The 15,733-nt window shown below is 34.0% G+C and overlaps 4 protein-coding genes and 1 long non-coding RNA gene across 5 annotated transcripts; 2 read left to right on the top strand and 3 right to left on the bottom strand.

The window, feature by feature from the left end:
- Nucleotides 1-355: 355 nt before the first annotated feature.
- On the bottom strand, nt 356-2,620 carry LOC108476397 (pathogenesis-related thaumatin-like protein 3.5). Its single transcript, XM_017778610.2, has 3 exons — nt 1,903-2,620; nt 625-1,294; nt 356-549 (listed from the first exon to the last, which is right to left on the bottom strand). The coding sequence occupies exons 1-3, from the start codon at nt 1,958-1,960 to the stop codon at nt 411-413; spliced, it is 867 nt and encodes a 288-aa protein (XP_017634099.1). The 5' UTR covers nt 1,961-2,620; the 3' UTR covers nt 356-410.
- Nucleotides 2,621-2,762: 142 nt separating this feature from the next.
- On the bottom strand, nt 2,763-6,525 carry LOC108476395 (protein RETICULATA-RELATED 1, chloroplastic-like). Its single transcript, XM_017778609.2, has 8 exons — nt 5,928-6,525; nt 4,727-4,891; nt 4,524-4,616; nt 4,321-4,436; nt 4,094-4,192; nt 3,697-4,002; nt 3,405-3,569; nt 2,763-3,278 (listed from the first exon to the last, which is right to left on the bottom strand). Exons 1-8 carry the CDS (start codon nt 6,261-6,263, stop codon nt 2,990-2,992), a joined length of 1,569 nt encoding a protein of 522 aa, XP_017634098.1. The 5' UTR covers nt 6,264-6,525; the 3' UTR covers nt 2,763-2,989.
- A 1,211-nt stretch (nt 6,526-7,736) lies between these two features.
- Nucleotides 7,737-8,855, top strand: LOC108475824 (probable E3 ubiquitin-protein ligase RHC1A). Its single transcript, XM_053025340.1, has one exon. The coding sequence runs from the start codon at nt 7,797-7,799 to the stop codon at nt 8,763-8,765; it is 969 nt and encodes a 322-aa protein (XP_052881300.1). The 5' UTR covers nt 7,737-7,796; the 3' UTR covers nt 8,766-8,855.
- An 810-nt stretch (nt 8,856-9,665) lies between these two features.
- Nucleotides 9,666-11,554, top strand: LOC108474407 (uncharacterized). Its single transcript, XR_001869893.2, has 3 exons — nt 9,666-9,822; nt 9,910-10,033; nt 11,047-11,554. It is a non-coding gene; the product is annotated as an uncharacterized LOC108474407 (long non-coding RNA).
- On the bottom strand, nt 11,261-14,710 carry LOC108474406 (uncharacterized). Its single transcript, XM_017776320.2, has 5 exons — nt 14,068-14,710; nt 13,166-13,275; nt 12,712-13,083; nt 11,952-12,636; nt 11,261-11,822 (listed from the first exon to the last, which is right to left on the bottom strand). The coding sequence occupies exons 1-5, from the start codon at nt 14,312-14,314 to the stop codon at nt 11,743-11,745; spliced, it is 1,494 nt and encodes a 497-aa protein (XP_017631809.1). The 5' UTR covers nt 14,315-14,710; the 3' UTR covers nt 11,261-11,742.
- Nucleotides 14,711-15,733: the final 1,023 nt, after the last annotated feature.

Below are 15,733 nucleotides of genomic sequence, written 5' to 3'. Positions count from 1 at the left end.
CAATGTTAATGTATCAAATTACATATTGAATCAAAGTTTATATATAATTTTGAGATTTATCCCAACATATTTTGGTCAAATTGTATCATTAGTCTTTTTATTTGAGTAAGTTGTGTATTTAATTCTTATATTTTAATTTAGTCAATTTTAATCATTATACTTTTCGAATTTTAAAATTTTATTTGTGAGTTCTGATCTAAATGGTAACAGTTAAATCCATTGGGTTAATTTTTGCAATTAGTCTTATACTATGTGTAAATTTACAAGTTTAACACATGTTCTCCAATCGGATCATTTTTAGTCATTATGTTTTTTTTTTCCAGATGACCAAAAAAATCTGTAAAAATAAAATAAATAAAAGGACAAAGCATAGCATCCATTTAGAGTTCAAAATGGTACAAATTGAATTACTAAAATAAAATTTGTAAAATGGAAGCCAATGGTAATGCCACCATCAAACTCCTCCATATATGAGAAAATGCTTTGAAACCCTTTGATGTAACACTGCAAACAAGTCTCTCATCATGATATGTGCATATTGTATTGTTCCTAAAACCAGCATCAACCTCATCAGTCAGTCAGTATGTATGTATGTATGTATATATGCATGTACGTATGTATTACCTTGTTGCACAAAATGCCACCATATAATCTGATGCAGAACAAGTTATGATACTAACACGATCATCATAAGCATAACTAGATGCTGCAGGGCATACTAGTTTGAAACTCTTTGAATAATTCGTAGGCAAACAAGCAACGGGATCTTCGTATGTCCCACGACAACAATATTCATCGGTGTTGAACACGTCGCAAGCGCTTCTACAGCCGACAACCTTACCATTTTTCTTAAAACTAAGATCGGACGAACAATTTTGCCTCAAGTCACCATCACAACCAGCAGTGCTACAGTTTCCTTTACCACCACCAGGTTTGATCACAATAGGCAAATTAAAGCCATCTACAAGGCTAACATCGTAGTAATCGATATTATCACCAAGCGTGAATTCGGCTATGGTAACTGGGAGACTACCAGCGCTTGTACAATTAACGGACGTACCACAGTTGCCTGTTTGACACGTTCCGTTACCGGTTTTATCGAAATCGCAACCTGTTCTACCCCATATTCGACCACTCCAACCATCCGGGGCATTATAAAATGCAGTTTTGCCTGGTTCCAACGTAAAGCCTTCGCCGTGGAAGTTGCTTCCATCCGTGATGATCCCCGGCCATATCGTCTCTTTGCACTGATTCACAATGGTGAAATTTTTGGCGTTTGAAGGCTTTGTTGCACCTTAACAAATATAAATGACAGTGAGGTTATATTCATAATATAGAACCACATCACACTTAATCAGGCATAGTCCCAATTCTATACGGTAGTTGTGAATTTAGTTCTTGTATTTTTAATTTGATTATTTTTAGTCCTTAAACTATATAAATTTTAAAATTTCAGTCCTGATCAAACAATATTTGTTAAATTCATTAAGTTTTGTTATTTTCAAAATTTGATGCGACAAACATATTGTCACATATATAATACTATGTCAGCTTGCTATTTCTACATGTTAGTCATCAAAAAAGTCAATTGTGCATTTAAAAAGACTGTCGTTTGTTTCAAGGTTGAAATTTCAAATTTTAAAAAATATAAGGATTTATAAATCTACTACTTTAGACATTATACAGGACTAAGAGCAAAATTTAACAAAACGGATTTAACTGTTACCATTTGGTCAAGACTGAAATTTCAAATTTTGAAAAATATGACTAAAATTGACCAAATTGAAAAGTATAAAGATTATATCCACAACTTTTGAAAAGTACAAGGACCAATAGCACAATTTAACCTATTCATAATATTGAACTATATCACACTTATATAGGCATGAACAGAAAAGGTACCTGATGCAAAAATAATAAAAATGCAGAAAAGTAAAATGGGATTGTAAGGCAATGCCATTGGAGAGCAAATAAGCAAAGGCAGGGGAGGAACTTGGTGAGAGACATGTAAGAGTGATGTCGGTTGGCTTTAAAGGAGCATAAGATGGGTTGAAACGGGAGAATACGTGTGGGAGATGGTAAATCAACAAGCAGTGAACGGCTGGCTGGCAGAATCCATAAAAGCCTTCCTTGCTTAGTTCCATAACCAGTATATACTTTGCCTCTATCATACTACATTGTACTAAACATATAGTTTTTGGCACGTCTTTTGTCTTACAATCTACAAAGTATTTATTCTTTGATATATAAATATATATCATAGCCAAGTCCAGCCTGGATGATCCCCACCATGTATATTTGCTAGTAATTACATGAAATTCCCCTTAAAAAGATTGAAAATATTAAAAGATAAGTAACAAAAATTAAATTAAAGCAGAGTAAGAATAGATACATCCACATCCATGGAGGTAATAATAGTTTTCAATATTATACATGCATAATAGAGCGAGGTAGCTAGTAAAATAGAGCATGCTAACTGTGAAATCATGGCAGATTTAGCAACATTCACCACACCCCAAATCCATTAATAGTCTTCGGAAAAAAGAAAGGGCAACAAGCAAAAGACAAGCTAAATAACAACTACAGAAAATTCAAAATTGCAATGTAAGCCAACAGATACAATGAGGAAACAGTTTATTTATGCCTTCCTACTCTAAAAACATATAAAGAAACTAATTGAACAATCAAACTACACGATTCTCTAGTATCATTCATCTAAGAACTAAAATATCTTCCCAAAAAAATATCCCTTGCAATTTAACTTATTAAGGACTCAACTCAGAGTATAACACTTCATTGAATATGATAAATGTTTAACATGTACTCAAGAACTCGTCCCCAAAATAATCTACAAGTCATGGTTAATAAGCCGGTAATCCACACTAGACATAAATCGTAGCAAGTCCAAACCTTGTGGAGGTTCTTTTCATATTGAATTCACTCCATCAAGCAGCAAAATCGGACAGAAATGCTAATTTATGTCAGGTAGCTATGTAGTGCGTGCAGTTACCTTCTTCCGGACAATCCTCTTTCTCCGGGGCTTCAAAGCTCCAGTTTCCCCATCGGCAACAGATTCAAGGTTTCCTTGTTTGATGCCAAGAAGTCCAAGACCAGAAACAATGGCATTCTTTGATATGAACCATTTAGAGGATGACCTAGTTCCATCCTCAGAAGGTCTGTTGTAAGCCTTCAAGAGGTCATCTGACTGAACCAGCGGATCCACCTCGACACCTAGCCAAGCCAGCCTCGATCTCTCTCCTAATTGAACATTCAAGACCCTGCATAGAACCAGTTTGGTGAGGCAAAAAGATACCACAACCTCCATTTACGTCATAAACGCCGAAGAGTTCCAAGTGTAAAAGAAATCGATTTAGAAATTTTCGAAATGATGCAATATACTAGACCTTAAAGCTGTGCTGAAGAACAATGCTACACCAATGACATCAAAATAATTGACCATTGCTTGATCAAATCCACATAAAAGCTGATATCTAAGGTTTGCATAGAGTCCGAGAAAAGCACCATAACCAAGTGCGTTGGTACTCACAGACGGAATTGACACAGATAACCTGCCAACAGTAAAAAAGGCCACCATTAATGCATCAAGTAAAAGAAGCCCCCCAAACAGAGAAGAAAATTTTCTTTCCAAATAAATGGAACAAAAGGATAACTGAAGATTTACTCAAATATACTTACTTTTCCTTCTTTTTACTAGCCAGAAAATTCGACAAAGAGCCTTGCGCTGCTCCAGCAGCTAATCCAACAATACACAACTCGGCAGCCTTGTAGAATAGAGAATGGATTCTCTTTTGCAAGTCAAATTCTCTAAGTGGGTAACTCTTTTCAAATATATTGTTGGGAAGCTTCTGTAATGTGTTTTGCAAGTCAAACCGGAAGGTGTTGCCGTAAGAACGACAAGGAGCAAGAGACCAAACTACAAGAGCATTGCAAGCTGCTACTGTGAGAACATTCATAATTGCTAGATCCCATTCTTGCTTAATCCTGTAGACAAGGTGAAGCAAGTCTATTAGTATAATTTACTGAAATTGATAAAAAGGGCAAGCATGAATCTCGTCATGGTATTTGAAACCACCTATCCTTTCGATTCTTCAACTCCCACCAAACAGAAGAACCAATAGTAGCAACCTCTTCTAAAAGAAGCCTGTATAAAAAGGCAGGATCTGCAAGCATCCTGGGAATAGAAAAGATTGTGCATAAGCATATATGACAAGTTCAACGATACGCTGTGATCAAATATTCATTTCATTCAGATTGCTGGAGACATCCTTAAGAGGTGAATATGAGCATATCAGGGATTACCTGCCAATAAATGCCCGAGACATTGCCTGTGGGAGTGTTCGAGAAATAAATCGACTGGTGGTTGGTCTGGCATTAATTGCCAAGAACTTTACCATTTGTGCTGAACTGACCAATCCCTGTAGGTAAAAAAGCCCTAATCAGCATCTGATACAATAAACTAAGTTCTTCACCGTGTGATAAAGCAATAAGAAAAGTTACTAAACCATTTCATAAGCTTGTCGGAAGCCAGCAGGCAAGTCCATCATTGTCTTGTGCCACTCATTCAATACAGCATCTACAAATTTTCGATCAAAAAGCTGGAAAGAAAACAATGGAAAATAAACAATTCAAGTGTATATTTATCCTTTAAGCATTTGATTAAGTCATTAAATATGTATAATGAATCTGCTAGACTTTGATCTCTTACCTCTTCCAGAAACATCCGCCTTCTAAAGAGTCCATCCTCATCGCCCTCCCCGTCATCATCAAAGTCATCAAAATAATCATCATCATCTCCATCATCATCACCTCCATCTCCACCTCCATGATTAATTTTCTTTCCAATATCTCCACCACCTCCCCCAGTTGCAAGCTGTAATTTCAAACATATTAGTTGATCCTTCCAAATTTTTGGACAAAGTCATCAAGGAAACAAATAATAATAAGCAACTCCAAGAAATAAACATCTGATTTACAATTTAAAAAACCGAACCACGTGCTGAAAACACTAGCAACTAATTTCTTGAGGTTCATAAGCCAAGCATCTAAACCCAAAGCCTCATACTCAACCAACAAACAGTAGCATATATATATACACGCACATACAGATGCCTGGTGCATAACTAACCCTGTATTCAATTTCATATGTAAATCATGCATGCCGAATCACAAGTAGGTAGGATATTTAAAAACATTAAATTCAAACAAAATTAACTTTGTTCCTAATTTAACAATGCAAACGTTTAACTTAAAGAGTTCTACAAAGATAACACCAAAAGGCACGAAACATATTCAATTTTCATCATTGTATGTTGTAGGGCCTTTTTCCTATTTTGCACACAATAATGAAGAATTGCAAGGATGGAATAGTAATAGTCTATTAAGCTAGTTTAACTTGAGAAAAATCAAGCTTTATTATGATATATGCTAGGCTCTGTCAGATAGAACATCTAGTTAAAACATATCAATTAGAACGTGGTTACATCCAATCAATTGAATTGAAAGATAAACTTTTTGGTAGAAGGTTTTAAGGACCCTAAACTAATATTTAAAACCCCAAGTTTTGAAAGATAAACAGTTCAAATTTCACTAATTTAACGAAAATATGAAGACCTTCTAGCAGAAAGTTACTCTGTTAGTTTCTTTAAGCTTAAATAACAGAAATAGGCTAAATTCTGCATTTCAATTCATTCTCTATATATTAAAAATCTTATGAAAGTGCCTTCTATCGTTAATTAAAAATATAATTCAGTCTTAAAATACTCCTAAAGTTTTAATACCTAAATACTAAGCAATTAACTTAGAAATTAAGCTCAATTAAGCTAAACTTCAAGAGGACTTCGTATCCCTTTCTAAAATTAGGCTTAATTAACACTTATTAAGCTAAAGCTAAAATTTTGAAATCCAACCTCAGGGCTAGAAGTTGACTGTTTCTGAGACATATCAAGCTTCCCTTTCTCCAAAGTAACCGCACCAAACGCACCGTATTTTCCTCCTTTCATAACCGGTCCAACCTCACCTGAACCTGAAGAACCAGTCTCCACTGGAGCCGGTGGTGCCGAGAAACATCGCTCGAGAGCAGCGACGGAGGAATCTCCACCGTCAATTAAAGAAGAAGACGAACATTTCACCACCATAAGATTCTTTCTAAGTTTACCTGATAAAGGATGAACCGGAGGTGGTAGACTCGGTTTTAATAACAACGTCTTGGGAAGTTGAGAGGTTTGGAATACTATATAAGACATTTTCCTTTTTGGTGTTTGGATGGCGAGAAAGTTTGTTGGTTATATTTTTCCCTCTCACGAGAGGGAGAGAAAGCCAAGAGAACGGGAAATGAAGGGATTGGTGGGGTTTTTTGATGGATTGTTTTGCCGATTACAAGCCAGACCAAACCCAACCCAACCCAATCAGATTGGCATAACTGAGTTGACTCGGGTGAGTTTTGAAGGAGTAGAATTAGCCGGCTCCATGAGTTTGGGTCATGTCGTTTTGTCGAGTTGTGGACTCATTTTCTTGGGCCATGCCAAAGGAAGTGAAACTATAAATTTCAGCACCAATTTGTTTGGTCTTGAATTTACAATTTAATCCTTTAGGATTAATTCTGCCAAGTGTCCCAAATTATCATTCGAATTTTAAATTGGTCCCTCAACTACAATACATTCTAATTGAATTATTAAAATATTAGCATTCTCTCAGTCGGAACCCTAGTCAGCTTAGCCATCATTTTGGGAGTTAAATGTAGTTTAAATCCAATGTGGAGTATACTAATTAAATTATAAAAACGTGTATCTATCGCACGAACAATTTGGACTTACACATTAAAAAATAATGTGTTAACAAAATTTATAATGACTATTTCTTATTTTTAACATGACATATTTATTTATAATTTGATCCATATATTTTAATATACTCCATGTCATATTTAAATTAATATTTTATAATCAAGCTAATAGTTAGTTCGACAAAAGTCTCAAGATAATGATACTTTAAGAACTAAATTAGAATATTTTAAAATTTTGAGGCCAATTTATATTTTGGAGTGAAAATAATATACATAATTAATCGGTAATTATGACGTAATTTTACATGATATAATGTTAAATTTAATTCTAAATATTTTACCTATTTTATCGTTTTAATGCTAATTCTTTTTTTATCACCTTGGCTCTTTTCTTTCAAAATTCGGTCAAATTGTTTCGTTATGTTTATTGAGCTGTTACAATTTTGATGCCAACGAATGTAATAGATTACATGTATTTCATTGTTATTAAAAAAATGTTGAGAATTATCACACAAGTTATCACTTGGGTACGGCTAAAATTTGCATGATCTGGACAACTTTTCCATTTAAAAAACTGCAATTTCACTAAATTTAACTGCAATTTCACTAAATTTTGGAAATTGAGAACCAAACTGATAAAAGAAATTAGCACTAAAATGAAAAAGATGAAAAACATTAAGGACTAAAGTTATCATTATACTTATTTTTTATTAATTGTAATGAGAAAACAAAAACTATACAACGAGTTAACATCAATTATCAATCATCCTTTACATTTCCTACAAGTTAGACAAAACTGGGAAAAATTTTAATTAACAAATACAAATCAAGGAAAAAGAGAAAAAAGGAATCCCTTGTTGCACGTCTACAAGATATTCTTTTTCCCCTTCACATTACGTATATAAAGAGAGATGAATTCTTCTTCCATAATCTGAAAAAATCCCATTTCCAAAACACACAGTTAATCCCCATTTTCATAGCCAAAAGAAAAAACATGTCTTTGAACAGCCATCGTCGTCCTGGTGTTACAGTAAACGGTGTCCGAAGGATGCGAACCTACCATTTTTTCTGGTGTCTCCATTGTCAACGAACCGTAAGGTTTTCAAATTCAAATGTTTTTGAACCTTGTTGTCCTTATTGTTTTCGTCAACTTCATCAAGAGCTTGATGTTTCAAGGCCTAGACTTAGAGTTAATCACGGCCTTGAACCGTATGAAACCACTCGTAGGTTATTAGATACTTTGGCCGCCGCTCTTGACCCCACCAGGCCGCGGCAAAGTGGAAGAGCTCGTCGGGATCGACCAATTCCTGAAACTGGACCTTGGGTCACTCTCGTCGAACCACCACGACCGCAGCCGAGTCCTATCGTTGCACCCCGAGATACAGTCAGCAACGACGACTTGGATGGTTTACTCGAAGGCTTAACGGAAGACGATAGGCCGGGTCCACCACCGGCAGCTGCGTCAGCCATCGAGGCCTTGCCGGTGGTGATAATCACCGAATACCACCTTACCAACGCTACACATTGTCCTATTTGTAAGGATGAGTTCGAGATTAGCGGAGAAGCACGAGAGTTACCATGCAAGCACTTGTATCATTCCGATTGTATCGTCCCTTGGTTGAGCATTCATAACACCTGCCCCGTTTGTCGCTACGAGATCAAAGACGACACCGATCCCACGACCGATGATGTCGTTTTTCGTGACATTGGTTTGGGGGCCGACGATCTGGCAAACGGATTAACCTGGTTACGAACTCAGTTCCTTTCTTCTAGGCCATTTCGTGCATTCTCTCATTGGACACAACGATATATTGATTTCCTCGATAGCAGATTCAATACAAATAATTTCACTCGCGAATGTAGGATCTATTGCCAGAGCTTAATCTATTACATGTTTATGGTTTTTACGTATATATATGCATATACATATATACATGTATTACTAACATTTACAAGTGATTAATCCACAGCAAGCTCATGGTGGCCATCATGGTTCATTTTATAGCTTCACTGTCTTTAAATATATCAACAGCCTGCAAACTTTGGTAATAATTTCAACACATTACAAGGCAGGTATGTATATATATATATATATAGACTTTCTATTATATACTAACATTTAAGACTACATTGATGGCAAAAAAATTACTACAAGATATATTGGAGCTTTAACTGGTATGTCTGTTCTGCAAAATGTTCCAATTTTCAGTACTTCAGCAAAGAAAAATCATAAATTTTTCATTTTTTTCATGATTTTGTTTTTGTTGTTAGTATTTTTTTTTTTAATTGGGTTCTTATATATTTGCAGTTTCTTAACAGATGAAGACCAAAAAAAAAAAAATTAGTATATGCTTGTTATCTTATAGTTAGTTCTTGCAGGAAAGGAGATATTTATGTAAATATTCATTAAAGTCCCCACTGCTAGATTTAATGTTATATAGTATAGTCATTTATTAAACATTTCATTAATAAATTAAAAAAACACAAATAATAAAATATATATGTAAAATGTGAAAATATCTCCAAGTCCTTATATTTTTAAACATTTGAAATTTAGTTCTTTCACTTTTATTTTAAGGAATTTGATCCCTTTACTTTTAGATTTAAAATGTAAGTCAAACTTTTAACACTATTAAAAATCTTTTGTCAAATTCAAGTTAACTACAACCTCGTTTTTCTATTATAAGGTTACTAAGTGAATTTTTTTCTCTCATTTCAAAATGTAACACAGATGAATTTGATAAAAGAAATTTAATTGTCAGCAATTTGACTCGAATTTTAAAATTTAAAAAGTAAAAAGATTAAATTTCTACAAAAAAAAGTAAAAAGACTAAATTCCAAATACACGAAAAGTAACCATAAAAAAAATAATAAGAGGTTATCACCACACCTCCGGTGGGACTTATGGGAGCTGGTACCAGCATCACCATCATCAAAGCTGGAACCAAAGGCGCCAATGTTATCACCACAGCAGCTTATCGCCGCCACCAGCTCCGCCTTAGGGTTCCTTATCCAACAAGGTACTCACTCCCTTTCTTTCCACTTCCTTCCGTCAAAAGGAGAAAAAAAAAAAAAGATTGATTGTTCTTTTAATTCTCTCATCTTAGATTGAAAGGTGTATGCTTTTAAACAACTTCCAGCTTTCATGGGAAATCAACAATTTTTTCAATTTACAAATGATGATTTGACTCTTCATGTTCCTTTGGAAAGCCTCTGCAGACAGTTTATTGGGTAAGCAAATCAATTTAAATTTAATTTAATTTTAATATTTACATTTTTATTAACTTAATCATTAATTTAAAAAGAATCGAATAAATTTAATACAAATATTACTAAAATTTTAAATTTTAAACACCATAATTTGCACAACAATCCACGTATAGTTCATAATAATCTTTTGAATTTTTATTAACTTTATATATATTAAATTTTAAAATTTTTATATTTTTAAATTATTTATTAACATAGCATATAAAATAAATAATACCTGTCAAGTAAAAATTTTACATAAATTATTATATAGATTATCGTGCTAATATTATTAAAATAAATATTTTCCCATTAAAAAAGCTATATGATTTTCTTTTATAAATTAATAACCACAATTACCCTCTGATCAAATTGACAAAAAATGGGATATAGGCAATTGATCTTGGAATGTGATAATGCTTTAGCAATTGAAACCATTTTATGCTATCTGAGTTACATTTAATCAAACAACTCTTATGTTGCGATTGGATGGTACGACTTCGATACGTCTTCAGGAATTATAACAAAGTAGCTGATTGGATGGCTAAACTTGATAAAGGGAGTTATGATGAGATGCATATATTCAGGGTGCGCCCACCCCTTCTAAGGGAGCTTCTCAAGAGTGATTTTCATCTTACGATTAATTTGACTAGTTAATTTAATTCTTATTAATGCTCTTTTAACTATTTTCTTGTTATCAAAAAAAAAAGTTGGCAAAAAATATAAACGTCAAATCAATTATGATAATTAATTCAGTTTTATAAGCTATTAAAAAATTCATAACCATTTTAATAAACTTAAACAAACTTCTAATATTTATATATATTTTTATTTTAAGATATTTTTGTAGTATAAATATATCATACCCAAACCAACTTCTATGAAAGAGAAATTTGAACCAACTTAATAGGCCAACCTAACCAACCAATTAGATAAATTAAAATCCAAACCGGTCAATTAATTTATTTCATATGACACTCCTTTGTTTTGTCTAGGTTGTGCTGTCTTTGACTTGCTGGTTAGACAAGCAATGTCCTGAGCCAGCTAGGACCAGCATGGATACACCAACTTGGACCTGCCAAGCACCACTCTTAAGAAAACATAGACCTGAATGGACCAATTTGTAATATGAACCATTCCATGTTCATGAATTTGTATTTATTCCATTCATTACATGAAGCTATTCAACATCCAAAATTCAAAATATACTTTCTTTTTCAACATATTTCCTTCAGTGTATTATAAAACACTAGTTTTTACATTTCGCCTTTTAATCCTACATTATAGTTGCTCAAAATGAACCAAAATATTCTTTACACTTAAATATGAGAGATGGTTCTCGTTGAAACCGACGAGTTACTGCCGGTTTCTTAAGTAGTCAAACCATGTTCGGAAGTTATTCCCTTTGGGAAAAAACATCCTGTGTTTTCTTTTGTAACGACGTCGTAAGTGAAGTAAGATGTGGCCTGCCAACTTTCCGGCTTCGACCAGTTGTTCATGTGTCCATCTCGTTCACGTATATATGTTGACTGCTTTAACTGAAGGAAAAGGGAAATCTTTTGATGGTTTCGCGTTATTCACACATGGTTTCTCTACCATCCTTGCCATATATATCAAAACTGGGAAGTGAACATCACCTGCCACGGTCTTTCGGGAACTTCGGGTGGTAGGGACAGAATGGATCTATTCGATCATAAAAGTTGATGAAAGATTAAGACACCCAATACTCCTAATAAATGGAATTCCTTGAGGGAAACACGTACTGCTACGGCTGCAGACAACAATCATGAAAACAGTCATTAAAATAAGCTAAAATGCATGTCCAACTGATTGAATCTTAACGAATGCTATAAGAGAACATAAGCAGAATCGTGTAGTTTCACTTTGCATAGATACTTACATGACGGAGATTGCACTGCTGGAGACTTAGCAACCGTTGCAGAAACTGGCCCTTTTGTGTGCTCCATACCTTGGCCTGGACGAGACCCATAAGACACTGAAGCTATTGGTGGTAGATTTGGGGGGGACAACTGTGATCGGGGGCTCATTAACGGTGGGTGCTTAGGAATTCCGTTAGAATAGGATTTGGATGGAGGACTTGGTGGAACTGCGGGATGAGAGTACGGACAAGGGGGAGGGGGATGTGCCACTACACTAGAAGATGCAGGAGAGATTGGAGGAGTGGGAGCTGGCGAATGAAGGGGACGATGAGCAGATGGAGAAGCAGTATTGCACTTAGGGCAAGGCGGAAAACGATGAATCTTGGGTGACAATCTTGGCGGGTGAGTTGGAGCAAAATTAGGATGCAGTGAAATAGATGGCTGTGGAGCTGAAGTCGGTGAAGGAGTGGGAGGGCTAGCATGAAGTGTACCCTTCAAATAAGATGATAAGCTAATGCTTTTAACTTTACCAAAGTCCGAGTTATTGAGACCGAGATTCCTTGCAGGAGAGTGCGTGATGGTTTGAGCCAACTGCTTTAATCTCTGAGGCAGCATGTTACCAAAACTATCCATCACCGAAGCCTGAACTATGACTGGCGACGACATTGTGGAGCCATTTTTGTTCGTTAATCGCACAAACAAGTTCTGCAACAAACAAATAAAAGATGCAGTTATTAACACATAACACAAAATGAAGCAGCTAGTTCGAGTTTACCATACCTCATAAGACCTCAAATGTAGACCGTACTTCAGCTGATCCCTTAACTCGATGCATTTGTGTTCAATTTCAGATATCGAGTTATACAGTGTAAAGTTAAATAGAAACTGGGTTATCTGAAATATGGAAGCAGATTGTACAGGAATTACAGTGATGCCCCCACGAAACTTTAAAATCTCAAACTTAGAAGGCTGTCCAAAAATCGGACTTGTCAAAGTCAGATTGGATCGCCTGAGGAACAGCTCGATTAAAGATGATCTCAGCACGCTAAGGGCTACTGGACTTATCGGACGATGCACGGGATTGGAAAGAAAACCAAACACGACATTAGTAGAGTTAGATTCACCCAATGGATGCATGGATAAGATAGCCACCTGTTGAATGAGTAGCTTTTAGATAAACTTTTCACGTAATATAGAGGTAAATATATGTGACGAAAGAAGTTAAGACCGAAACCTTGGTATCCGGAACACCTATTTCTTCATAGATATCATACTCCAACTTTTGAATATGATCAACAAGCTCAGAAACTGGTTTTTGAAGTGTAAAACATGCATGAACTGAGGCTGCAAAGGAAAAAAAGGTCATTCATTGTGATGTAAACACCATTGAATTCAAAAAAAGAAACGATTACTCATATAATGGCATGACATTAAATCATCCATTTGTATGTGATCAACCAGTGATCATTTCAAGGTATGAAAAACAATAAAACATAGCTGTTGTCTCATAAATTTGACACTTTTATTTATAAGATAAGGGGAAGAAAGCATTGAACCAAACCATAAAGTGTTTGCTCCTATTGCTAAAAGGAGAAATGCTCTAAATATAGTAAAACAATCACTTCCTATGATACAATCTTAATTGGAACCACATTTTTGTCATAAAAACAAACAGCAATAAAATGAACATCTTGTCAATGAAATTGTAGAAGAAGGTTAAACAAATGTATGCCCCTTTCGGCCTCTGCCGATATCATCCAACAAAACAACAAGGCAAAATCGGCGGAAAACTTATGTTCAAGTCTTCAATTGACACTCGAGTTAGATCCAAATCAATTTTGGATCTCTAAGTCATTTACAAGTACCTAGGGATAAATGAAATTTCAATAGTCAATTTACAACAGGGGCAATCAAAAATTCCTAATTGAAAGTTGAAACATAATTACAAGGTAAATGAGACATCAATGAGGGGAAAATACCAAATAGTTCTCAACAATTAAAGATCTGAATTAAACCCGAAACAAATGCAATGAAAATCAACATACCCGTTAATTAAAACAAAATAAACATTTCAAAATTAAACCCTAATTACACAAAGAACAAGAGAAACTAAATTTTCAAAGAATAAGTTTTTACCGCTGAGCTTAATAGCTAGCTTAGCTTCAAACCCAGAGTTTGAAGAACGAAAAGGGAGGATCCAAAAGATCCCGGGCAACAAAACCGACAAGCTAAGGAACAAAACAAAAACACATCTGAAACTAAACTCATTGGAAATCCTCGACAAAACCATCCCACACAAGAATCTCGAATGCCCTTCATTGTTCCCTGATTCAAGGCTCTGTTCTCTTTGTTGCTGTAGATTGGGGTCCTCAGTTTTCCCCATTGAAAGAGCATCTGGAGAAGAACCCAAAAAAATCACAAAAAAAGAAAACCAATGAAATTTCTAACTTTGGGTACTTTTCTTCTTCGTCTTCTTTTTCAATCTCTTTCTCTATCTGTAAATCTCCACTCACCAACAACAACAACACCACCACCACCAAATAATAGCTTTGCAAAGGGTGTGGATTGATAGGCAAGCGTTAATGGTGGGCAATGCATATGCCCTTCTTTCTCTCTCTGTGTATTAACTAGTGCTGAATTTTTTACAACACTCATCTTTTTTTTTTTCCCTCTCTCTCTCCTTTTTTTAATTTAATTTAATTTTTGAATTTAAACGGTTTTTTAATCTTTTATCTAAATTTTTCTACTAAAATTGACGCACCGACTGGAATAAGGACTCTTTTTAAAGTCAATTTTAAATTACCTTTTTTGTTGGCAAGCCGAAGAGGGAAGAGAAAATAAGGGAAAATATAAAGCAACGTGTATAGCCTATATATCTCATTTTTCTTTTTATAACACTTTTTTTTATTTTAAAATAAAATTATCAAAAATATTAATTATTTTATTATTTTATAAATTACTAATTAAATTATTAATAATTTTACGTTTTGGTCATTTAATTTTAAAATATTATAAAATACATTAAACTATTTAAATTTTTATTTAAGTCACTAGACTATTTGAAATTTGTATATAAGTCATAGAGTTGTTAAGTTTTATTTTTAAAGGTATAATAGATTGGTACCTATCGAAGAGTAAAAGAACATGCTTTAGATCCAAGTTAATCTAACAGTCAATTTTGGAGACAGGAGAATAAAGTTATTTCATAAAAAAACTGAACTGTAGAAAATAAGGTAATGAGAGTTTTCGGTTGGTGTAGATAGTGTGAACACAGAATACCATACAACAACAATTTTAATAACTCGGTGACTTAAATGAAAACTTTCAAACTTTCGAAATATATATTTATGCATGTGTGAGTCCTAAGCTTAAATTTTATTATGATTTTAAGTCTTATTATACGTATAAATCGTGTCAAAATTTATCCCGATATAAATTTGAATATATCTTTATTATCGGCTCATATACTCATGTATTATAATAATTCAATTCTAATTATAAATATACAAATATATTAATTATAGTTGTAGCTGATTTATACATTGTATTGATTGATTTTATTACACATACGTCACTTTCCTAATTTTAATTATAACTTCAAAACATTATTATATATAATACTATGAATAATTATTTTTCTTCTAAAATAAAATTATAAAATACATATATTTAATTCTAATTATAATTAATGGTATAATTATAAATTATAATTCTTGGAGTAATTTATATTATACACATCCAAGTGTTTTTTTTGTTTTTTTATTTACTTGTCTTTTAATTCATTTAGCAATTAGTATTTAGG

Source organism: Gossypium arboreum, chromosome 3, assembly GCF_025698485.1.
Source record: "Gossypium arboreum isolate Shixiya-1 chromosome 3, ASM2569848v2, whole genome shotgun sequence".
Taxonomy (NCBI): domain Eukaryota; kingdom Viridiplantae; phylum Streptophyta; class Magnoliopsida; order Malvales; family Malvaceae; genus Gossypium; species Gossypium arboreum.
This window is presented reverse-complemented; position numbering and strand designations above follow the sequence as displayed.